The sequence below is a fragment of the Planococcus citri genome, chromosome 1 (assembly GCF_950023065.1).
Source record: "Planococcus citri chromosome 1, ihPlaCitr1.1, whole genome shotgun sequence".
NCBI classification, from domain to species: domain Eukaryota; kingdom Metazoa; phylum Arthropoda; class Insecta; order Hemiptera; family Pseudococcidae; genus Planococcus; species Planococcus citri.
In genome coordinates, this window is record NC_088677.1 from 76,344,070 (window position 1) to 76,370,187 (window position 26,118).

At 32.7% G+C, this 26,118-nt stretch overlaps 1 protein-coding gene across 3 annotated transcripts; it reads left to right on the forward strand.

The window, feature by feature from the left end:
• The first annotated feature begins 116 nt into the window (after positions 1-116).
• On the forward strand, positions 117-24,675 carry LOC135833224 (choline/ethanolamine kinase). Of its 3 annotated transcripts, none has more exons than XM_065346935.1 (8): positions 117-485; positions 1,732-1,838; positions 12,674-12,905; positions 13,010-13,143; positions 17,776-17,877; positions 22,620-22,950; positions 23,056-23,214; positions 23,506-24,675. In XM_065346935.1, the coding sequence occupies exons 1-8, from the start codon at positions 465-467 to the stop codon at positions 23,608-23,610; spliced, it is 1,191 nt and encodes a 396-aa protein (XP_065203007.1). In that variant the 5' UTR covers positions 117-464; the 3' UTR covers positions 23,611-24,675. The 3 variants fall into 3 exon arrangements, with proteins under 3 accessions (XP_065203007.1, XP_065203015.1, XP_065202999.1); XM_065346943.1 differs by having other exon boundaries at positions 117-299; XM_065346927.1 differs by lacking the exon at positions 117-485 and adding an exon at positions 1,510-1,642.
• The last annotated feature ends 1,443 nt before the right edge of the window (positions 24,676-26,118 follow it).

Genomic DNA, 26,118 nt, shown 5'->3' on the forward strand with positions numbered 1-26,118 from the left:
TGGCCTCAACTGGCGTTCTGATTGGTCGACGAGATCGTACGAACGTTTGTGATTGGTGGAATTTCCCAGGTACTTGGAAACACGGTTTGACGAAGCTATAAATACTTATCAGCGAAATAAATCGTCAGAAAACTTTCGTACTTGTCATGTGGAACTTAAAATATGCAATAATTATTCCAAGGTACTACGTATAATTCTTCAAATTGTGATTCGTCGATTTTACATGGCGTGACTAAACAAGCTCGTACACGGTGATATAGTTCAACTCCGATACAACAGTAACAACTTTCGAATATCTCGTGAGTAATAATTTTCAATCAGTACGAATTTTGCATTCGAGTCGTCCAAATCAATCGTCTCTCTTGCGAACCGCTTATGAACATAATTTTTCGATCGTTTTTACTCAGTTCGGTCTCGTGTCATACGACAAAGTTGCATTTATCAACAGTTCGGTCAAATTTACTATGGGAGTTAATGCGGTACAGGTATGGATCTTTTTTCAATACCATTCATGCTTCGATTACTTTCTTTTTTTCGCTATTTTTACACTTATATCTTTGAGAGAGTTGGAGTATTTCGTAGAACTCTATTCATTAGTATTATCACCCTGCTACATGTGACTTTTTTCTCATTTCTCATTTCTGCACAATCGTTACTAACCTTTGGTTTTCATAAATTTGCAAAAATACACAGTTCCATTCAATTAACTCTCTTATCAAATTTGTGTGATAATTAACTTCAAGTACCACCGTACCCTAAGCTTCGATGAATATTCATATTTTTTTTTTATCTTAGGGGATTATAAATTTCGAACCTGTTCGATAAAAAAATTTCGCCAACATGTGTAAAAAATTTGAAAAAATTCGACTTCTTCGAATAGGTCATCTGTTTGAACTTATTTCCGGCGTGCTGAAAGAGAGTATTTTTGACCCAACGATTCGTCATCGTGGTAGCTTTCTTGTTCGGTGCATTCTAACGTTATCACCGTCTTCTTACGTAATGGTCGATGGGAATTTCTTCTTGGATTATTCATTAACAATGTACGAACCTCTAGACGACAATCAATGTCGAAAAAACCGCGCTAAAAATAGACTTGGTTCGAGTTGACGACGTTTACTTCCAGCCAGGATTGAGAAAAAATGCCAATTCGATTCGATTGGATTATCGTATAGACTAAAATAACCAATCTAAAAAGGGTTCGTCATTTCTGCCAACAATGATTGCGTAAGTAGGCTAAACACAATGTTTATCACTGACGTTGTCTGCTGAGATTAGATCATTAACCTGAATATTTTATATCGTTTTGGTAACGTCACCAAGGTAAAAAGCTTCGATAAGAATGACCCATTCATTGATGAAAATTCAGCTATAAAGAAATAGGCCAAGATTAAAATCACAATTAAAGTCACATATTGGTAACCCTTTTTTCTTCGGGTAGGATGAAAAAGTATCCCCGAACCACGTGAAAATTCACCCCGCATGCTCGAAACTATCGATCTGTTTTGAAAGTGATTTTCACAAATGACGTGGTATATTTGAAAAAAATTTCCTCAAAATTGACATGTTTTCAGCATGGGTGTCGCAATATCGTCGATTACTCGTTAATTTTCGTATTCGATTTTTCAACAAACCTATACAGATGGTTAGAAGATAATGAATTAATCGCTAAGAGTAATTAATTAGTACTCTAGATAATAATTTGGCCTTTTTTTTTTCTACGTCTGATTTCAGAATTATGGTAACGATATGACGGAAAAAGCAGCCCGTATTTGTAGAGCGTATTTACCCGGAGCTTGGAAGAAGATTACAACTTCTGACGTCGAAGTAACACGTATCAGGTACGAAAAGCTCTAAATATTTTGTTTATTATTTTTAACCGAGCGTAATATTCGTATTTCCAGACAGGGTAAAAGATAAGGAAAGTTTTCGGCTCCGTTATCATGCTCGATTTTAGTACGCAAGAAAATTTCGAAACCAATATTTTAATCGTGCATAACGTGAGCTCTCTCAACAAGTACAATACGTGATTTTTTTCGTCGTACTGATTTATGGTATTTTATTACCTTGAACGATCGACACGCCAAGCTGAGAGTTTTCTCATATGTATGCGAGCTTTCTACATGTATGTACGTTTATACGTCAGGATATATTAGTCGAGTACTCGATGTATACAAGGTCCAGATTTATTGGCTGACAGCCATCGGGGCAAGTTAAATTTCCGGTTCCAAGTTTGCAGACAGGGTTGACTCTATACAGATCACGCTATCGAGACGTGAGCTGATGGATTTTTTTTCAGTAGATGGTAAAGGGTGAACAAACGTAAGAGAGTTGAATTGCTTGCCTGAAGCAGAAGAGATGATATGTAAAAAATTTTTTACCAACATGTGTTTCGATAAATAGCTTCATTCAAGAATAGATAATTTTGTCGATTCGAGGAAGCAGTGAAAATTTTCAAATGACGTCATAGAGACCGAATGTTACGTTATATTCTCGAATGCATGTATTCGAATTAGGCCAAAAGGGTTATTAATCGTAGAACATGTACAATGAACACGTAGTGTAATTAATAACATAGTTTCGTTCAGGGTGTCGTGTATATGGTATACTGCTGCGAAGAAAGGTCACGTAGTCGTAGGCAAGAAAGTATATTGTCTGATTAGAAATATCTATAGAAATCAATCAGGTGATGTGGTTTATATTTATATTGTGGTAGGTCGAGAATTGGGGTTTCCTTTTCTTCGGTGGACTTTGGAAATAATTGAGAACACAGATAGAGATTATGTGAGTCATAGAATCGCGTGAGGTCTTACGATTAGAAATGGCTGAAAATTTTACCAATTATTCCCATGACGAATTTTCTCCTGTTTGTTTATACGTATTTATCGTTCTTTTTTTCGTCAGAAGGCGTTTTCAAACGAATGCATAATGATTGATGAGATCATTGGGACTAACCTAATTTCCATAACTGTAGAACAATAAAAACAAACCCAAATCTAGTGAAAAATCAAGAAGAAAAAATGAGTAATTTAAACAGAAGGGGTTCTAAGAAAATAAGAAACATCATTTCTAATTGTTTTCAAAATTAAATACTTGTAGTTAGAAAAATGAATCGAATCATTAGTACGAGTGTATTATTAACGATGTTTCAATAGTTCGAAAAGAAAATTACTTTCAAAAAGCAAGGACTTACTACTCCTTAGGGACGGTTCTAGAGAAAGGGCAGGGGAGAGGGGGACAATTTACTCTGGGTCACGATTTTCTGTAGGGTTGGAGAAGTGAAAAGTTCAAGATGAATCTTGAATCATCAAAATATTCCAATTTTTATGTGAAAAAGTGAGAAAAAAAATTCTCATGTTAAGGCTGTTCATAAACTTCCAAATAACGAAGCAATTTTCGTTTTTTTTTCGCGACTATAAGGGTCAAAATGACAATTATTTTGGGCCAATTTTGGGTCTTGGATGCTCTATCCCTAAGTATATAGGTTAATTATTTTAGATCTACTCCATTTTGTGTTCTCTCATCTGAGGATTCTAATGCCCCTCTCCCCCTTCACCTTAGAATTCAAAAGTATCGATTAAAACGCAACTATAGGTACAGAAACAGGGTGTCCACAAGCCTGGAAAACCTGGAAAAGTCAGGGAATTTCGTAATTTTCACGTAAAATCCCTGGAATTGTGAAAAAACGATCAATTGCAAATTTTGGATAAGGACCTGTGATGAAAGAAAACATTATTTTTTACTTCTCGAAAGACAAATTTTCAAATTCTTTTGCCCGAGCGAAGATGAACATTTCTAGATAATAGAAATCAAGTTTTAAAACCAAAAAATGAACTGCTCACAAAAAAACATTGTTTTTATGCATCTCGAAGTACAAATTTACAAGAGCTTTTGTCCTCGCTTGGGCCTGTTCTGTTTTCTTTGTCAAAATCAAGTTCATTCGAAAAACATATCATTCAAATTCTAAAATTTTAAAAGCCAAAAAAACTACTTGTCCTCACATGAAAAAACCTCGTTTTTATGCCTCTCGAAATGCAAATTTTCAGAAGCTGTCGCTCGAGCCTGTTCTCTTTTCTTTTTTAAAAGTAACTTCTTTCAAAAAAACATCATTGCAATATTAAAATTTAAGAAACCAAAAAATAAACTCTTTGCATTTAAAAAAAAAATCGTTTTTAGGAATCTCGAAATGAAAATTTTCAAAACTTCTGGCCCGAGCGAAAACAAATTTCACATTTTCAGGCCTCCAAAAGTCCAAAAAACAGAAGAAAAATTTTCATAAGTCATATGAATATTGTATTAATTGGCCAAAATTGATGCATGTTTTATTTACTTATGTATTTATTTTTAATTTATTAAGTTGATATCGAAGTTTAGCTGTTTTTTATATCCAAAGATGTACCTATCCAGTTTGAAGAGAAGCTTATGAAATAAAATTACACCCCCCCCCCCCCCCGTGTGTGGGGTAAGCGTAGAAAATTTAAAAAATGGTCTGAAAAAATGGAAAAATTGGTCTGGAAAACCTAGAAACGTCGGGGAAAATCATTTCCTGAATTGAGTGGACACCCTGAGAAATGAATGTGAAAAATAATCTCTCATTTTTTCCTAATATTTTTTCAAGTCCGAAAAGAAATTGTGCTGGAAGCCCTACTCCCCTCTACTTTACAAAATTTGAAAAATAAATGAATACAAAGATCCATTTCATGAATAAATTTCTCATTTTCGCGTAAGAATGTTTTTCAGTGATGCATTTTTGAAGAAAAAAAATCTCAACCGGTCCCTTAAGCTGTTTTGGCCCTATCGTATGAACGATGGAGTCTCGAATTTAAAAAAATTGATGAACAAAAATGAAAAACTTGAGGCTCCCGATACAATAGAGCAGAGGGAGATTTTTACTTGAAAAGGCGAGCACTTGAAACGACTCTTACAAGAAAATTATAATGAATTTTCAAAAAAAATTACACACTTCGAGTTTTCAATTTTTTTCTTCAAAATTTGCCCATTTTTTGGAAGGCTCCACTTAAGGGCATCAATATTGTTTGGGAGACTGAAGAAGGATTTTCTTGAAAAGGAAGCTATTTAGAAGAATTCTGACTAATAATGAAAATTTTTCAAAAAGTGTTTTAATTACCAAGTTTTTATTTTTTGTTTTTTTCTTTATTTTCTCCAATTTTAGGTGGGTGGAGGGGGGGCTCTATACATAGATTCTCGAAAAGTATAGATTATTCTGATTTTTTGAATTTATTCAAGCAGAGAAGGTGGGGGGGGGGGTTCTTGACATGACTGAATTCTGAGTCAGAGAGTTGAAATTTTCAGAGTTTTTTTTTATATATAGAAACCAACAATTTGTGAGAGTGCAATAGAAATAATCGCAGAAAATTTTTACAAGCATAAATAAGTAAGTGCCATTATACCTCCCCTCCCTCTCACCTTCCCTCAGCTCCTCCGCTCTTATTGAGTAAAAAATTGGGTCAAGTGGCCGAGAGAAGGCCAAGGAGACTTGGACCCTCCTAACAATATCTCATTGTCATTTGTCAGCACAATCCATAAATATATCATTCACTTTTGATTCATTGCATACAAACCGATTTCTTTTCACTCTTTTTCATCAAGAAAATATCCTAAAAATGACTATTTTTTTGAACTGAATTGTAATTTTGTGGCATGAAAGTCATGAATATTGCTTGAAACACACTAGAAATTTTTTTAAAAAGCCCATAAAATGAAAAAATAAATTGAACAATTTGTTCAAAAAATCAGAAAAACGAAAAAAACTGAAATACCTAATTTTTGATCCTGTAAAAAATGGCAACCCTGTTCCATTTCTTCGCGGTTTCAAATTATTTAATTTTTTTTTTGGGGGGGGGGATATTTTCATGCGGTAAAAATGTGAAAAATACGTAGGTAGGTATGTTATTATGAAAAAGTAATGATTTTTTTTGTCTAGGAGTTTAGTTAGACACCCTGAAATATTATCAGATTAATGCTGAAATCCTCATTTAATCCACCTATTTTTTTATTAAAAGATTAATTCGTACATAAATATGATGAATAATTACGATTATGAATCATTCAATTTTCATTATCAAGATAATAACAGAACCGAACGATTGAAAATTCATATTTATATACTCGTATGATGAGCCCTATCATCATTATGATTTCTATATCATCTTCTTCTTCCCTCTCTTCTTGAATCATCAGTATAAACAGTCAAAGATCTGTGCAGAATCATTCAAGCTGATGGAAAATTAATTTTGAAGCCAACTACGCTTTAAAAAATTACATAGGTACCGAAAATTTGGTAAATACGCATGTATATTTCAGTCATACATTCATGTTATCCCCCCCCCCCCCTTCTCTCTCACTGCAATACGTATGCACTTATTCTGAGAAAAAAATATACTCATGTAAATTGTAACTTAACGGAAATTACACGCTTGATTTCGTGTGATTTTTCTGGCATAGGTAAATACCTCAACGAATTTTCCACTGCTCACCTTCTGAATCATCTAGGTAGGTAGAGGTACCTAGACTTACTCATGTGCGTCAAATTAAATTGAGTAGGTATTCTTGTTTTGAATGAAAAATAAATGAAGCGATGTGTTCGTTGATGATGCTGTGATTTCCCTCCTCCTCTCTCTTCATCTTGTGTAAATTTCATGTGTAGGGTTAAAAAAAAAAAATCGTTGAAGTTCCAATTTTTACTCGAAATATCTCAGAAACGATGTCTCGTGCAAAAAAATTAATCACCCTTATTTTTAGGTTATTTTATGGACTTCAATTTTGCTTCATTTCATTCTTTTCGTATGTACTTGGAGTTGGAACCACCTCTTTTCCTCAAAAATGATTTTTTTTTGTGATGAGAAAATTTTCAATCATTAAAAATCATTTTTTGAGAAAAAAAACAAGGTTCTGGTAAAAAAAATTGAGAGGTGCAAAATTGTAAATGATAATTCCCATCCAGAGAGTGTGATTCTTTCTCTTCAAGTGAACTTTTATAAGATACGTATTTTGAAGAAAAGCATGAAAAACATGAAATTGAAATCAATCGAAAATTATTGAGTAAAAAATTCTCCCTCAGTTTGAAGAACGATTTTTTCATAAAATCTGAACCATGGATGTTTTTGTGTATTAAACATGGAATGGGATGGAGGTCAATAAAAATAATACATTTTTACATTGAATGTAGGTATTTTCAATTATCCAGTTTTCCTCTCCCCAAACCCCGTAGTCAAAGATTTGCAATGAAGCTGGAATGAAGCCTCAGGGGAGAAGGGAAGAGTCTGAAGCTGGTTACATTGCATGTTTTTATTTTTCTATTCCTCGAAACACAAATTTTCGAAGCTTTTGCCCCCTTCCCCTCTTCGCTCGGGCTTGTTTTCTTTTCTTTTTCAAAATAAAAATTTCTAAAAAAAAATATCTTTCAAATTTTAGAAAAAGTACCGTTTTAATGCCTTTCGAAATAGACTTGAGCCTGTTCTCTTTTCTTTTTCAAAATTAATATTTCGAAAAAAAAAACTTCCAAATTCTAAAATTTTAAAAGCCAAAAAGTAAACTTCTCGCATATAAAAATATTGTTTTTACACCTCTCGAAATTAAATTTTCAAAAACTTTTCCCCTTCCTTCGCTCAGGCCAATTTGTTTCTTGTTTTAAAATGAGTATAAACATTCACATTTGGGCCCTCAATAATCCGAAGCAGAAAATGAACATTTTTTATAAGTCATAAATACGTTTGATATCAATCTGGAAAAAATGAAAATTTCACTCCTGTATCAGTGTGCAAATTTTCAGTCCTACCCCCTCCTCCCTCCCCCTCACAAAAAAATCTATATGATTTCGTCCCTAGAAATGGGGCCAAATTATACTTGCCTCTAGCCCGCATTGGCTCTCGATAGCCCTGGAGAGGAGATGGGGGAGTATTGGCTCATTATTCATTTTGAAATTGTTTTTTTGAGGTGCTTAACTGCTTATTTTTTGGTTGTAAGATTTTTCAAATACTTTGGACTGGCCAGTTGAAATTTCGTTGGGGCCATCTTTGGTGCTTAAATCCCCATATTTTTGTTAAAAATTTGCAGAAATCAAAATGAGGTGTGAGAATTATCCTTTAAAGAGGACAAAAAAATTGAAGGTAACTCACGACCACAAAATGCAAAATAATATCAGAGAAACTGATAGTTGTCGAGATTTTTTACCCATCCTTGCAATTATAAACACCCTCCCCCTTCCTCCCCCCACAAAAAAAGAGCAGGAAAATATTTTGCGTTTGTCTGTCTTGCTTTTTTGCCAAAATTGTCAAAAATTCCTGTTTTTCTATTTTTAAATCAAATTTTGAATTTTTGAGATGAGTTATTTCATTTTTTCATTTTTTTTCTGTGATGAAGAGTTGAAAAAAAAATTTGAGAACATAATTATGTAAGTATCCCGAAAAAATTTTGAACTCGAAGAAATTTTTATTTTCCCCTCCCCTCCCCTTCTGTCGAAAAATACCTACTTATGTGTAGGTATAGTAAAATGATTGAAAAACTATCCTACTCAAAATGTTGTTTTTATCCTGCATTTTCACGTTGCGCCACTTTTTGAACATTAGCATAGCTAAAATTACTCTGTGGCTCTTGAACCTGAAAAAAGACGAATTTTACCCTAAAAATAATCTTTAAAGAGTGAGTGTACAATTTTTGAATTTTTTCACACTGATGCATTTTCTTTATTTTTTGGTACTAATTTGCAAGTCAATTCGTCTCACTGCTTGTTTTGTTTCAGAAATTTTACTAATGAAGGAGGGAAGGGGCAAGGAGTTCGGTTATTAGATTGGTTTCGCTTTGAGAAATTGAAATTTTAATTACAATGAATGTTCTCTTAAGCTTAAGCTATCCAACCGTTTTTCATACCTATTGGACACAATTTGAAATCATTAAGGCGGAGGGTATAGATTTATTTTCATTCAATTCGGATGAGTAATTGCTGAGTAATTGCAATTTTAGTCCATTATTTTAATGCATTAAATCCTAAAAAAGGGAAAAGGGGACTTGTAGAACACCTGCCGCTCATTGTACCCTGCTATACCCCCAGTCTATTCCATCACCAGCTGTGTTTCATTGTACCCTGTTACACCCCCGGTCTGTTAGCTGTAAATTCCAAGTGGGAGTGGTTTGGTGAGGCGTTTACCAAACAAATATATTATTTTAATGCCCTAACCCTCCTAGTGAATTCGTGGCTGAGTGGTTAGGACATGTAGGTAGGAATAGGAAATTTAGGGACCCAGGTTCGAATCTCCGTGAGGTAAGTAGGTAGGTGACAGATTTTTCGTAGGAAAATTGGATAGGTAAATGCTTTGGAGTTACCTATGTAGTACATGATAATGGGGTAAAAATAATGCTGAAATTGAGTTATGAATCATGATATCATTTGCTAACTAAAAATTCATTTCATCAATTTTTTGTCTACCTATAGCCATAAGTATAGTAAGAATTACCTTGACATGAATAATTTTTAACTTTTTACTTATAATTTAAAAATTACTTCAAAATGAGTAATTAAACTAATTTTTGTACAATTGAAACATATTGTAATTTTTATTATCATGATTTAGTAAAAATTATTAAAACAAAATGATTTTTACTATTGGTACCTGTAGCAAAATTTATTAAAATGATAATTTTTACTATACGATTACAGTAAAAATTATTGAATGGGATCTGGTACTTAATTGTGCTAAATACCAGTATTTAGTTGAATTTTTTTGTAAAAATTACCCATATTTTTTTCGTGTAATTTAGAGGCAATTCAAATTCTTAACATATTTTATAAGATTTAATTCTTAATTTAGAATAAAAAGCAAGTTCTGAAAATTGGTTTGAAAATTTATAAATTTGAAGACAATGGAAATTCTAAAAAAAATAATATGAAAATTTGTATTTAGAGACGCTGAGAATTCCAAAAATTGATTAAAAGTTCTGTAAGTTGTAGATAATGTGAACTTGAAAATTATATGAAAATTGAGTAAACGTTTTACAATTTGTGGACAATATGAACTTGAAAATTGAATTTGAAATTTTTTAATTTAAAGACAATAAGAATTCTGAAAAATTATTCAAAATTTGACTATTTAGAGGCAATGTGAATTCTAAAAATTGATTGCAAATTTCCTAACTCAGCAGCAATGCAAAATTCTGAAAATTTATTGAAAACTTTATGAAATTGTAGCGATGGGGAATTCGGGAAATTGATTTGAAATTTTGTAAATTTTAAAACAATGCAAACTATGAAAAACAACTAGAAATTTCTTAATTTAGAAGCAATACAAGCTTATAAATTATTCTGAAATACCTATTGTAATTTGGAAAATATGAAAACACTGAAAAACAATTATTATTTTGAAGCAGTGAGAGTTTCAAAAATTCTCATTACTGTGACATGGTTGATTCACTTATGCACTACCTAGATGTAATAACGGTTATAGCTGTAAAAAAGGCAGCTAGCTACGCACACTTTGCAAGCTTAGCTGTCTAGTTCTATTTTTAAATCAAATTTTGAAGTATCATTTTGAGATGAGTTATTTCATTTTTTCATTTTTTTCTGTGATGTAGAGTTGAAAAAAAAATTTGAGAATATAATTATGTAAGTATCCCGAAAAAATTTTGAACTCGAAGAAATTTTTATTTTCCCCTCCCCTCCCCTTCTGTCGAAAAATACCTACTTATGTGTAGGTATAGTAAAATGATTGAAAAACTATCCTACTCAAAAATGTTGTTTTTATCCTGCATTTTCACGTTGCGCCACTTTTTGAACATTAGCATAGCTAAAATTGCTCTGTGGCTCTTGAACCTGAAAAAAGACGAATTTTACCCTAAAAATAATCTTTAAAGAGAGGAGAAACTCAGAATTCTCATTCCTCATTAAAATCATTTGCAGTATTCAACATCTTCTTGAGTGTACAATTTTTGAATTTTTTCACACTGATGCATTTTCTTTATTTTTTGGTACTAATTTGCAAGTCAATTCGTCTCACTGCTTGTTTTGTTTCAGAAATTTTACTAATTAAGGAGGGAAGGGGCAAGGAGTTCGGTCATTTATTATTGAGTTTCTTCATTGTCGCGGTATTATTAAGTAATGCGTAATATATTATGTACTCTGAACTGCAACACTCTGAATCACTCGTTCATCATGTATCCATCTATTTATCATCACAATATTCTGAATTTTTAAAACCCCATTCACGTAAGATTTTCCTTGACTTATGCATCATTTTTTCCATTCGCTCCTCTTCCTCACTGTGTTGTACATACATATAAGAATTAAGTATCTATTGTTAGATTTTCAAGGATGTTGTCTGCAAATCTACTTAGTATTAATTTCAAAATCCGACTAAATTTTACAAAAAAAAATTGAAAATTAACTCTCAAATTGACGAGTATATTTATCTCAATAGCTGCTTTGAAATTAACCCGACACGTAATCTTAATCCCTTGAAATAATAAAATTCGAAATTTTTCTAGTTAAAACTCGAATTTTATAGTACATCTTCAACACGTGGCATAAACGTGTACCTACCTACTCTTCGTCAATATAATAAAAGAAATTGAACGTAAAAATTTCTCGCCAAAAATCTAGCTAAACGACGCGACGTGTTGCAATAATGAAAAATTTCCTTCTTATAGGTTCAGCGAAGTTCATCGTGTTGTGGTGTTTACTTAATTAGAGATTATTTAGAAGAGTAATTAGACAAGAATGCGAGGGGAAAAAATGACATTTTGGGAATTAAAAACGAATTTCGTCAATTTGTCAATTATTACCGAGTTGGAATTCCTTCTTGGTATGTGCCTCTGCCTGGGGTCTGGCTCGTTGGATCGTAATTACTTCGAGTTGTTGAATTAGTCACTATATATATAGTCAGCTCAGCACTTGAAACAAATCATTCGATCAGTGTAGTATGGGCAATTTTAACGATTTAATAAGTAGCTTTAACGTTCAAGGCTGTGGATTGTCTATGAATGCGAATGCATATGGGTTTTACTATAACTACAATGCATGTGGTCTAAGATCTAAGAAAATAAAGAGGGTTTTTTTCAATACATCTTGGAATATTGTGAGTCTTGTTTGACGTAGGTAGGTATAGGTAAGGTAGACTACGAAGGTAATTGTTTCTGGGTAACTGCAGGTACGAGTAGAAGAAGGTAATTAGGTCTAAGATTGGAAATAACGGTTTAATCAATACATATAACCTGGAGATAGTGATTTTCTCCTGTGAGTAATACGGTTTATACCTCGATAGTTGGAATTTTTTTTCACGTAGACAAATTACACGTACATATGAATGTACATGATATGAGATACGTATGAATGACGTAGTAGAATCATCGATATTACTCGACGCTTTGAAATGCACTTGGCGCTAGCAGGTGTGACGTTTGATACAGATCGTATACTGTCTGTGTGTGTAAATGGTTAATAATTTATTAAAAAGTGATAACAATGCGCATGTTTATTTAGTTTATTTAGCTCGCACACACGTACAAATACGAAATACACATACGTATAGTATACTTCTAAATGCTACGTCGTATTTTACGTGATTCATTGAATAAACTAAATTTAGTGCCAAATACCAACCATATGATGGGCAACTTTCTTGCATTCTCAACTCACCCTTCTGTTTTCTTTTTCTTTGATTTACAGCGGCGGCCTGAGCAATTGGTTGTATCACGTGAAATTACTCAAACATGTGAATAATTACGCAGAAAGCAGCCCACGCGAGGTGATGTTACGATTATACGGACAATCTCACGGAGAATGCAATATCCAACACTTGATCAGCGAATCGGTGGTATTCGCTTTATTATCGGAACGTAAATTAGGCCCCAAGTTGCACGGGGTGTTTACAGGTGGCAGAATTGAAGAATATATTCCGGTAAGTTTGAGCCTAAGGAGCAACCGATGTTCGTATAGTTGGTAGTTTTTTTTTGTTGTGGAAATCATCAAGTTGTGATGAAAATTGCTGGAATTTTTTTTCAGGCCAGACCCTTAAAATTAGCCGAAATGAGTGACCCGAAGCTTAGCATGTGGATAGCCGAGAAAATGGCAGCCCTGCATTCGTTAAATTTGCCATTAAGTAAAGAACCGTCGTTTATTTGGGAAACTACTAAAAGGTATGAGATTTTTAATGTACTCGAGAATTTAGTATTTTTGCTATAGTTCAGGTAGTCCTTGGAATTTTTTTTATTACGTTATTATGTACGTGAATTTTGATGTATAAAATTACACAAAGTCAGGGTTTTTTCAAGAATTTATATACTGTTCCTATTTTGATATTCCGTGATATTCACGTCTAGATTTTGAATCATTGCTTATAGTTTTTCCTTTCCACGTAATCGACGATGCGGAAATTTCACGGTGTTTGTGGCAATTTTCGTTTTTTTGGTGCGAATTGGTAATACTGATTCTTGGTTGCGAATTTTTTCGAAAATTATATCCAAAAAATGTATTTATTTTTATATGGTTCAAATTTGTTAAAGTTTATAGAACAGAGAGTTACTTCGAGAAGTGATTCATTCGTTCGCGAACGATTTCGTTCATTGAGATATTGAGGCGAAAAAACAAATTGATTGTAGATAACATTTGTTGTCTAGGAGGAAAAAGAAAAGAGTCACCATTTTTTTTATGCTTAAGTGCAAGTGAGATTGCAACTTTTCGGTGAATCGTTCGCGAACGAAAGATTCATTATTGAGAAATCGTTCACCAATGGGTTTCTGTTTCATTGTATATTTTTTTGAGGATGAATTAGATCGTAGAAAAACGATAAAATGAGTCAAATGGACGATTGGCTCCAAAAATGATTCAGTCGTTCACGAACGATTGAAAAGAATCACTCACCAAAGTACATACTTACTGTGAAACGAATTTGTAGGAAGATGACGTTATGGTGCAAGAGAGGAAAAAATGTTTCGTTTTTTTTCATCCGAGTACTAGTGAGTTTTCAAGTCCGAACTGAATCGTTCGCGAACGAAAAATCTCATTATTTGAGAGAATTGTTCATAAATGGTTTAAAAGTTCCATGAGTGTTTTTTTGAGGATGAATTAGATCGTAGAGAAGAGATAAAATGGATCAAATGAACGATTGGCTCCAAAAATGATTCAGTCGTTCGCGAACGATTGAAAAGAATCACTCACCAAGTGAAACGAATTTGTAGGAAGATGGCGTTGTGGTGCAAGAGAGGAAAAAAATTGTCATTTTTTTCATCCGAGTACTAGTGAGTTTTCAAGTCCGAACTGAATCGTTCGCGAACGAAAAATCTCATTACTTGAGAGAATTGTTCATAAATGGTTTTTAGTTCCATGTTCCATGAGTGTTTTCTTGAGGATGAATTGAATCGATAAAACGGTTCAAATGAACAATTGACTCAAAAAATGATTCATTCGTTCGCGAACGATTCAAAAGATTTAATCATTGAGAGATTTTACACGAAACGAACTGATTCTAGATGAAAGTTGTTGTAATCTATGAGCAAACTATAGTCATTTTTGGATTAGAATGTGAGCGAGTTTCCAACTCTGAGGTGAATCGTTCGCGAACGAAAGATTCATCATTTCAGAGAATCGATCCCGAGTGATTTCTGTTCTATGTATGTTTTTTGAGAATGGATTTTTATGATTTTTGAAAAGTGTAAAGTGATGAAATTATTCAAATGAACGAATGCCTCGAAAAATGATTCATTCGTTCGCGAACGTTTGAAAGGATTCATATACTGAACGAATTTATGTGAAACGAAGTTGTGGTATATGAAAAAAAACATATCGTCATTTTTTTTTTCATCTGAATACGCGTGTGTTTTCAACAGTATGTGATTATGATTCTTTTTTTGATTCCAAGTGAATCATTCGTGAACGAAGATCATCATTTGAGAGAATCATTCGCGAATAAGTTTCGAATTTAGTTTCGTGAACGTTCCTCGAGGCCAAATTAAGTCGTTGAAAACCGAAGAAATGAACAAAAAAGAACGATCGTCTCGAGAAATGATTGATTCGTTCGCGACCGATTGAAATGATTCGTGCATTGAAATTTTTAAAAAGTATTTGTGAATTAAAATTGTAACCAAGGGGAGAAAAGTTGGTGATTTTTGAAAATTGGAGAGTTTTCAACGCTGAATGCTGAAATACTATATTTACAGTGAATCGTTCGCGAACGAAATGGTGCTTTCACCTAAACGTTTTGAAAGATTCGTTCACAAATGGGTTTTAAATTTTATTCCACATTTTCTGCGGATGAATCAAGTTGATGGCAGTCATCTACTGAACGATTAGCTCGAAAACTGATTCAGTCGTTCGTGAACGATTAGAAAGATTCGTTCATTCAAATATTTGGCACGAAACGAATTAATTGAGAATAAAGGTTGTAGTCTATGAGAAGAAATATCATTTTTTCCAGTTTGAATATGAGTTAGTTTTTGAAGTTGATGTTTGTACTGAATCGTTCGCGAACGAAAGATCTTCCTTTGTGAGAAACGTTATCCAGGTCTTGTGAATTTGGAATTTCGCTTCGTGAATTTTATCATATTTTTTGAGACGGAATTATATCGTTGAAAATTAGTCAAATAGATCGAATGAACGAATGTCTCGAAAAATGATTCATTCGTTCGCGAACGATTTGTGCGATTTCTTCAATTGATTGAAATAACATTCGTGGAATGAATTATTTTATCAAGTACGAAATGTACTTTGGGAATAATAAGTAATGAAACTCTGAAGTGAATGGATCAGTCGTTCGTGAACGATTTCTCTTCAAAATGAATCAAAAGTTCGCGAACGATTCTTTTTTTGAGTGATACTGTCATTTTGTAAACTTCTGAGACTTTTTTTGTGAAAATAGACTGAAAGTAAATGAATAACTGAACTCGCAGGTCATTTTCGTTGAAATTAATATTACATCGTTCGCAAACGATTCGTTTCACGATTCGGATTCGAACAATTGTCCTGTATCAAAAATTTAATCTGATTTTATTTCACTTTCAGTACTAAAAGTATCTAATGTTTTGTTTGGTTTTTGAATGAATGATATGATATTACTAAAACGACTCAGTCGTTCGAGAACGATTTGTTCGACTGTTTTATGAAGTGCGATTGATCCTCTTGAACATTAGAAAACCGTAATTCAAAGCAATATTTTAAAAATAATATTATGGTTTCATTTTGTAGAACTCCAATTCTTTTGAAAAGTCGAACAATTTGCATGAATATGTATATCGTTCGCGAACGAGTTGTTCGTCAAAACAACTCTGAACATTGATTTGATGCTTTAAAAGTGAATTAAATTGTGAAATTCTTCAAAATCTGCTTGAAAGTGATGTAAAACTTTCAAGGAATTCATCTGGGTTTTCTTCACTTTTTTTTTAACGTTTGAAAAAAAACGTTCGCGAACGATTCATCTCAATAAATGATTCAGGTTCAGCGTTCAGACAAAAAAAATGAATCTTTTTTTGCAGTGTCAACTTCCAAACTTGGCTCAGTATCTTGACTTCTTGAGTGAACATTTTTTCTGTCGTTCGCGAACGATTCACATTAATGAAATGATGAATGATTCTGATTCACTTCTCAGCAAAATAGTATTTTTTTTTACTGTTTCAACATATGAAATTGACTCAATATTCTGAAAATTTTTTGCTGTCGTTCGCGAACGATTCATTGATTTTTTAAGGAAGTCGTTCGCGAATGATTCACTCTGATGAACCGTTCATTCGCAGAAAGTATGCTTTTAAGCGTTGTAAAATCATTCTCTTCATTAAAATTTTCATCGCTTCGAATTTCGAACTGGCGTAAAGATGATTGTGATCGTTCGTGAACGACTCTTTTGAAAGAATCGTTGAATTGGTCTACATTCATTCATTTTATGCTGATGGATTGATTTTTTAAAGAGAAATTTGAGTTTCTTTGTTTGAAAAAATGTGAATTTTGAGGTTTTTCTTCAAGTAAAAGATTTTTCATTTCTGTAATCAGTGTTACCAATTTGATAAAAACCGAAAATTCCCAAACAGTACAACAAAAAATTTCGCATCAGATTCGCTTTCAAGCTTGATACCTTATTTTTTTTTAATGAAAAAATCCCACTCTTTGATTTCCTTTCTCCATTTTTTTTCCTCTAATCCTTTGCTTGGCGCTTCTCTACGGCTACTGAAATGTTGTCCGTAGGGCACCTTCGCCTTTGACCTAAAATTATGCCATTTTTTAGGTTACAAGATTTAAGACGATCTGCTCAGTCTCAGTCTCATGTCTGTGTTAATGTGTCACCTAAATCGTCATAATGTATGCGTGCGTTTAAATGTTGTTGTATTTTCGAGGTAAGAAACAAGTTGAGAAAGCAACGACCAAAAATTTTTTTGACAAAATCCACGAGTCGATGAACGGATGTGACGTGCAAAAAAAAACACGGTGACACTTTGTGTAGGTTGTGTAATAAGTAAATAGCTTAAAAATGTTTACCATTTAAGGATCAATGTTTAAAATCTCAGCTTCGTAAGTGACACTTGAGTGTGCCAGCCGTGCAAGCAGACTGGGCCACGCTTTAATCGCGACCATAGAGAGTAATAACTAAGCTGAAAAATTAATTTATTATTCTGTCGAATTTTTTTTTCATTTTTATCAAACTATCCACTCTTATTACTCGTATTATACCTATTATACCATATAATAATATATAAAAATGCACTCGATACGATCTCATTTCACTCGGTGTGCGATTGCTAGAGTTCGCCATAGATGTACTAATAATAGGTTTTTCTTATTTTCAGATGGTTGGACGAAGTAGGAGACGTTCACGCATTACAGTTCGATAATGTTAGATTGCAAACCTTATTAAAAAGGGACCTGTACACGGAGCTGAAATGGCTAAGGTGAGTTAATAAACTTCAACTTGCCAGCAAGGACTTACGAGTAAAAAACCACACGAGAGTCCGGTGCCGGTGTGGGTGACCTTAATACACATACGATCGAAACATTCGTTATCTTACATTCAGGCGATAAAAATTGCTCCGAGGATTGGATATTATATCGCATATTGCGTTACTTACATTCGACGTTGTATTTTTATTTTCGAATATTGTACGAATCGTAATTGAATTCGCGAATTAGTTACGGATAATTTTTCTCATCAATGTCGACGATTCGTCGGTGACGTTTTTAGAAAAAAATTGACTCCGTCAGCTGAACAAAATTTCGACGCAGTTTGCCAAAAAAATTAGACAATAATTGGTAACCAGAGGCGCGATTTTTATGCTAAATACCGACGATTTACGTAGGTAATACAAAATTTAAATTTCGACGAGCTATATTTCAGCATGTAAAGTGACACGAAAGCGTGTCGTGATGTAGAATATTCTCCAAGACCCGAGCATACAATTATGGTAATTGTCTAATTGAACCAAGTTGAGGTTTTTTTTTCTCTTTCAAAGAGTTACCTACCGGTATATAGTCGAATATTCGCGAATCGTCTTCTGTCTTTTTTTTTTTTTTTTTTGGAATCGATTGCATAGGTAGGTACTTGTGACGTAGATTTTGCAAACAATGTGGAAGTAATTGAAGTTGAAAAATTTTTTACTTGTTTTTTTGCATCGAATCTGAAATTATCGAGTGGCAGTAAAACGAAAAAACAACAAAGTTGAGAGGATTAAGTGTGAAAATTATCTCGAGTGTTTCGAATTCTTCGAACGAGTCTTCTCAAAAAATTTAAGTGCATATAATTGACCTAATTGAAGCTAGAAAATTTCCATGCAATTTAAAATCACGTAGAAAATTTGTTTGAAAATTAATTTTTTCAATTTTTAAAAATGCAGTCTCCGGATAACCGAAAAAATTAGAGAATTTACAATTTTTAATCCATAATGAGGGACTTTTGTGATTGAAATGAACTCGAGACTTGTGAAATTTCATCCTAAGTCGAACCAAAAATGAAGTCATGTCTTTTGATTTTGTTGAAAAAATTTATAGGTTCCTCTCGATGGTCCTATAAAACAACCACAATCATTTCCTTTTCCCTTCTAAAGCCTTCGGGAAGGGGAAGGGGAGTTGAGGATTGCGAGCTCATTATCTAATAACTGCTTGAACGTGGAGAAAATCTGCTTGTGAAGGTTTCATGAAAATATACTGACGTTTCTAAATCAATAATCAAAATCGAAAAAGCTCAAAATTGAACTTTCGCTAAAAAAGCTTGAATTTTCGTGATCGTGCGTTCAAAAGCTAAAGGCTGCCTTCAGAAAAAATTGCATTGTAGACAATTTTTTCTCTTTTCGAAAAACTGATTTTCAAAATGGGATCTCCACAAAAAAAAATGGTCAAATCTGCACGCCAATTTTTGCTGTTTTTGAAAATTTTGGTGCTCTCAAATTCCCTTGAAGAGGCGTTGTAAGGGTAAAATTACTGTTTGAAATTGGATTTTCATGTAATTTTTTTGTTTTTGGGTAGCTAAAGTCATCAGTGTAGTGTTAAAATATCCAAAAATTATTGAATTTCTAATTTTCAAAATTTTCAAGGTGTTGTAGGTACCTACTTCAGCCTTTTTATCAAAACAAAATCTTGAAATTTCCAAAATCAAAATTACTCCAACCCTTCTCCCCCCTCCACTCTTTGAGTTTATACATCTAGAAAAGGTTGAAAAAATTCAATTCTCCATCACCCTTTCTCATTTATTAAACATTTGCAAACATTTTTCATCAGAAATCATTTTTTTTTTAAATTGCATAAAAGTTCTGTTGATTTTTATTAATTTTTTAAAGCAAAGCTTCAACATTTTCCGTTGTTTGATTTGCTTTTTCTTTCTGAATTTCAATGTTCTTAATTTTTCTAGTTTTCTTTGAAAATACGAAATTTTTACTTGAATGGATTTCGACTGGACCCCTCTCACTCCTTATTTCAAGTGAAATATTTTCTCATCAAAAGAACTGATTTATGACAAAATTGCCAGAAGTTTGGCTGAGTTGCCTTGTTTTTTTTTCAATAAAACTCTGGAATTTTCAAATTTCCTCTTCCCAGTATTTTTCTTCAACATGTTTTTTGGAAAATAATAAATTTTAACTTGATTGAATTTTGATTAGACCCCCTCCCCCTTTCCCGTCATTTACTCATTGAAACGTCGAAAAAAAAAATCTTGTCAAAAGCAGTGATTTTAACCAAAAAATTCCTACCTGTTTTTCTATTTTTTTTTCAAATCTTCCATTAATTTGCTTTTTTTTCAGACTCTCCTCTCCCCTTTCCCCCTTCCAAAAACTTCATGTCAAAAGCAGTAATTTTTAACAAAAAAATCCTGCTTGTTTTTCTCATCTTTTTTTCAAATCTTCCATTAATTTTCTGTTTCTTTCAGCCTCTCTCCTCTCCCCCACTCATCAAAAAATTCTCGTCAAAATCCCTGCTTTTTGACAACAAAAAAATCCTGTCTGTTTTTCGATTTTTTTTTCTTCAAATTTTTCATGAAGTGGCTTTTTTTTAAAAAAAATGTTTGTAAAAAGTTTTTTGAACATGCAGAATTTTGTCTTGAATAAATTTCCACTCGATCCAATCTTCTTTCGAAACGTTTGTAAAAAGTTCCTGTTGAAAGTCTTAGTCCAAAATGCCAGAAAATGTTTCTTTTTTGCCAAATTGCAAAAACAGTCCATTTTATTCAAAGCATTAAAATTTTCCATTAATTTGCTTTTTATTCTCTCAGAATTTTAATCATCCCTTCCCCCCACTTCTTCTTCCTTTTAGTTCTCTTTGAAATGAAAAATTTCGACTAGACTCATCTCGGTTCCCTCCCCGTCCCCTTCCCCCTCCTTCGAAACGCCTCAAAAAATCCTCTCAAAACTCCTGATTTTTGGCTAAAATTACAAAATGTTCTGCCTGTTTTTCAATTTTTTTTTCAAATTTTCCAGTAATTTGTGTTTTTTTTTAGAATTTTGATTTTTTTAAATTTTACATTTTTCAAAATGGGAAGCTTTGTCTCGAATAAATTTTTACTCGAACCTCCTTCCTGTGAAAAATTCGAATAAAATTGTTGTTGAAAGTGAATTTCAAATTCCCCTCTCCTCCAGTTCTTTTTATTTTATTTTTCTTGAAAATGAAAAATTTCAACTTGAGAATAAATTTTGACTCCCTCCTCCCCCTATTGAAACATTAAAAAAATATCGTCTTAAAACTTCTGATTTTTCGCCAAAATTACACAATTTCCTGCCTGTTTTTCAAGTTTTTTTTTCGAATTTTCCAATAATTTGCTTTCTGTTTTAGAATTTTGGCTTGAATAAAATTTCCACTCGATCCTCCTTTCCTTTAAAACATTCGAAAAAAGTTCTTGTTGAAAGTCTTTGGCGAGAATTGTCTGAAAATCCTGCTTTTTTGCCAAATCTATGAAGCAAGCCCAGCTTTTTTCATTTTTTTTTTCAAAGTATTAAAATTTTCATTTTGCTTTTTCTTCCAGAGTTTCAATTGACCTCTTCACCATTTTTTCTAGATTTCTTTGCAAATGCAAATTTTTGACTCGAATAAATTTCTCTAAATTCTTCTCCGCCTCCCCCTTTCCCCCATCAAAACATTTCGAAAAATATCCTCTCAAAACTTCTGATTTTTAACTAAATTACAAACGGTCCAGCCTGTTTTTCAATTTTTTTCTTCGAATTTTTCAATAACTTGCTTTCTGTTTTAAAATTTTGATTTTTTGAAAATGAAAAACTTTGGATGTTCTTGTTTGAAGTTTTTGGCCAGAGTTGTCAGAAAATCCTATTTTTTTGTGCCAAAATGGCAACAAAGTCCAGTTTTTTCCAGTTTTTTTTTTTTTTTTTAAATAAAGCATTAAAATTTTTTTTCATTTTCTCTCAGAAAAATGTTGATTTGAATAAATTTGTACCCTGCCCTTTTCCCTTCCCTTCATCTGAATCCGGTATCAGTTTTCATGCTCAGATTCTTGCTTTTTGTCAAAGTTACAAAAAAGCCCTGCTTTCCATTTTTTGAATCAAACTTTGAAATTTTCTACTCGTATTTTTGCCTTCTTCTAGTTATTTTTTGTTTGAAAATAGAAATTTTTTCCCCTGAACATATTTTGAATTTTACCTGATCCCTTCCCCTACCTGTCTTTCAACCCCTTCTCAAATTGAAACATTTGTGAGAATTTCCTGCACATGAGGAGGGGTGAGGGGGGGGACATTCGGCAATAAATATTTCAAAAATTGAAAAAGTATAGTCTTTTTTATTCTCGCCTTCTTGTAGGATTTTTAGTTTTTAATTTTTTTTTTTTTTTTTTTTTTTTTTTTTTTTTTTGAAAGTAGACACATTTTTTAGCTTTGAATACATTTTGAACTTGACCTGATCCCTTCCCCTCTCACGCTTTACCCTCTTCTCAAATTGAAATATTTGTGAAAATTTCCTGTCCAAAAGGGGTGGGGGACAATTGACAAGAAATATTACAAAAATATTGAAAAAGTGTTTGCTTTTTTGCAATGTTTTTTCGACCAACTATCAATAAGCTTTATTGATTCTCGTACCACGAGTGGTGAAAAAAAAAAATCGAGAATTACTACATACATTCCTTAGCTAGTAAATTTTCCATTCACCATTTTATCGCATCATCTTACCAAATTTGTTTTTTGTTTTCCGTTTCGTCTCGAAACAATAGGTCGTACCTGACTAAATTCCATTCGCCTGTGGTATTCTGCCATAACGATATGCAAGAGGGCAATATACTGATTAAATCGCAGTCGCAACCGCAGTTGCAGCAACTTCAGCCTCAACAGCAATCGCACAACGACGATGAATTCGTGGTGGTCGCCGACGATAAACCTTCGTCTTCGGCATCTCTAATAATCATCGATTACGAATACTGCGCTTATAATTATAGAGCTTTCGAAATAGCTAATCACTTCATGGAGTGGGTTTTCGATTACAAAGTTCCTGACTATCCGTATTTCAGCGTACATGTCGATAATTACCCTACGATGCAACAACAGGTGAGCAATATTGGGTAATTTCACGTACTTTGGAGCTGGCTCGACGACTACGAGTGATCTGTCTGTATATTCAAATATGTAATTTGTTTACGTGTATTTTTCCAGAGAACTTTCGTCGAACATTATTTGAAATCGTTGGGCAGTGATGAATCAGCCGATGTGATCTTGGAAGAAGTTAAACATTTCACTTTAGCTACTCATTTCTTATGGGTTATTTGGAGTTTAATTAATGGCAAATCGTCCAAAATTACATTCGGGTATTGGGTAAGTGTCGGTTGAAGTTTTTCCAATGTTTACTTTTTATTTTCTGCATTAATTTTTTTTTTTTTTTAATTGATTGAAAACGTAATCAATTTAACGAAGAGAGGTTATCTGTCGATAGTTCGATATATTTTTGTTTTTTTGTTATTTAATAATTTTTATTCCAATTAAACTCGTCGTCACAAATTCCAAAAAATGTAAAAAAAATGATTTCAAAATCCATCTGACGTAGTTTTAAAATTAATCTTCCATTTATAGAACGATAACGTAATTAATTATTTTCTCAATTTCTAGGAATTCGCCGCCGAAAGACTGCAGATGTATTACACGTTGAAATCTCAGCTGTTGAATAGCTCTCCTTCGAGTCTACTTATGTCGAGGATTTTCCGACCACGTTGACGAGCAGCGACGTTTCTTTTCTATTTTATTTTTACAACCTTACTACAAGACAACAAACGGCGTAAATGATGCATACAAAAACCCGATGTGATAATTTCGTAGCTAGCCTACCGATTACCTACGAAATTTGAAAACGATGTTTTTCTTTTTATTAGAACGTTGCACTGTTGAACTCGCACTTTCTGAGATCCTATTTTAATTTCAAGTTTTTTTTTTCTCTTTCTCTTTTTTTTTTCTATTTATTTATTAATTTTAATTTATTATTTTAATTTATTTATTCGCCCTTCTGTACGAAATAAGTGTTGTATCTTGAGTACGAAGTATTTTCTGGCTGTTGTTTCCTATCTAAGACTCGAAGCGTCGTATCTTCGCCGATACGAGCACGATGTAGTATTAAGTTTCATCTTATATATCAATTTGAAAGGCCTTCAAAGGCCGAGTACACGCCGGTTTCTCTTTTAGTTGGGACATCAAGTCCAGGGCATTTTCATCCGGTCCTCATCTTTCAGTTTCACCGTGCCGGTTTATAAGACATCAAGTCAATTGAACTTTCATCCGGTTCATCATCCCTTTCTATATCGGTTTAGGACTTCAAGTCCGGAGAACTCGTCTTTCATCCGGCTCATATTCCAATGTACCTAACCGAATCGCAACAGTGAATATTTCGGAGTGTGGTGTTTCGCGTATAGTGTAGTGTAATGTAATGTGTAGAAAAAGAGTTGATTTCTTTTTTTTTGTCGTTGTATAGCGTCGTCATTTCGTAATTATTGTACTTATGAATTCGTCTATGTCTATTTTTTTTTTCTTTCATACATATATAAACGCTGGAAATTTTAATTCGTTTGACTGGTAATATTTTTTTTCGTAAGAATATGGATTTTTTTTAATAATATGAGATTGACCAAGCAGCAATAGTGGTGGGAATTGATACCAGTAGAAATAGAATGATACGTTCCATTTTCTATTTTTAGTCACTTTTTACGAAGACGTTGTGTTTACTTAGTATTTATTTAGTTTCTGTTTGCGTTTCTGTGTTAAATTTTCAAATATATCTTGAGATTTGTAGATTAATGTTTTATTGCGTTGGTAAAAAGATAATTTACGTATTAGATTTTTTTTATGAAAATCTGACAGAAGAACAGCTGGATGAGATGGTTTGTTTTTTTGATAAGATTTATACAAAGTCTCAGGCTGCTGTAAAAGTTTGAAATGTTGGATCAAAAATTGGTCAGATATTGATTTTAATTTCAGAAAATAAAATAAAAATAGAAAGGTCAGAACTGGAAACAGCAACAAGAGGTCGAAGAGTCCTACGATTTTGCTCCTGCTCCTGACTTCTCTTTTTTCCAGAATTGCAAGAATCCTGTTTTTGCCAAAATAATAAAAAAGTTTTGCTTTTTTACTAAAACTGTCAAAACATCTTTTTTTGAAATTGAAAACTTTCAACTTGAATTTTTAATCTTCCCCTTGCCTCTAAAACTTGTTTGTTTGCCAACATTTCGAAGAGTCCTATTTTTTCCTTCCAAAATCATAAACAGTTATGTTTTTTTTCTTCAAAATTAGTACAAAAAACTTGATTTTATTCTTTTTGTAAATCAAATCAAATCAAGTAATTTACAACTAAGTTTTGTTTTTTGATCAACATTATTTCAAAAAAGAAAATCGCCTTTAAAAATGACAAATTTCACTAAATTCTGAGTTCTGACCTTATCCTCTCTTCATTCACAAATTGAAACAAATCTCCTCCTTTCCTTCGCCTCCTCACATTGAATTTTTGTTTTTTTGGTTAAAATTTTTTTGCAAAATTGTTTTTTTCCAAAAATTGCTTTGAAAAATGTTGCTTTTTTTGAAGATTCAATAATAGTCTTCCTTTTTTAAAGAGAACATAGTCATGTTTAAAATTTTGATGCAACTCTTACCTTACCTTACGCTTCTCCCATCAAATTGTAATTTGAAATATTTGAAAAAATTTCTTGCTTCGAAACAGATTTTTGGTCAAAATTATCATAAAAACCCAATTTGTTAATCAAAATTGCCTAAAGTTTTGTTTTTGGACAAAATTACTAATAAAAATCTGTTTTGCTTTTTTATTTAATTTTTGGGAAATTTTTTTGCTAAAATTGAAAAAAAATTGTTTTTTGTTCAAAATTTGGAAAAGTGTTTTTGGAAAATAAATTAAGTAATTTTAGGTTTTTGTGAGAATTTTCAAAAAAAATCCTATGTTTTTTTTTACCAAAATTGCTAGAACTTTATTTTTTTGCCAAAATTACCCCAAAAAAACTGTTGTTTTTGTGCAATTTCTGACTTCTATTGCTATTTGAAGAAATGCTGTGTTTTGGTGAAAACGTAAAAATGTCCTCTTTGAGAATGGATAAATTTTAATTTAAATCAATCTTGACTCAACCCTCTTCTTCCCTTCCCTCCCCCTCCCACTATCACCCTCTTGAAACATTTGAAAACATTAATTCCAGTGTAAAGTTCATCTGTTTGTTTTTTTTTGGCCAAAAT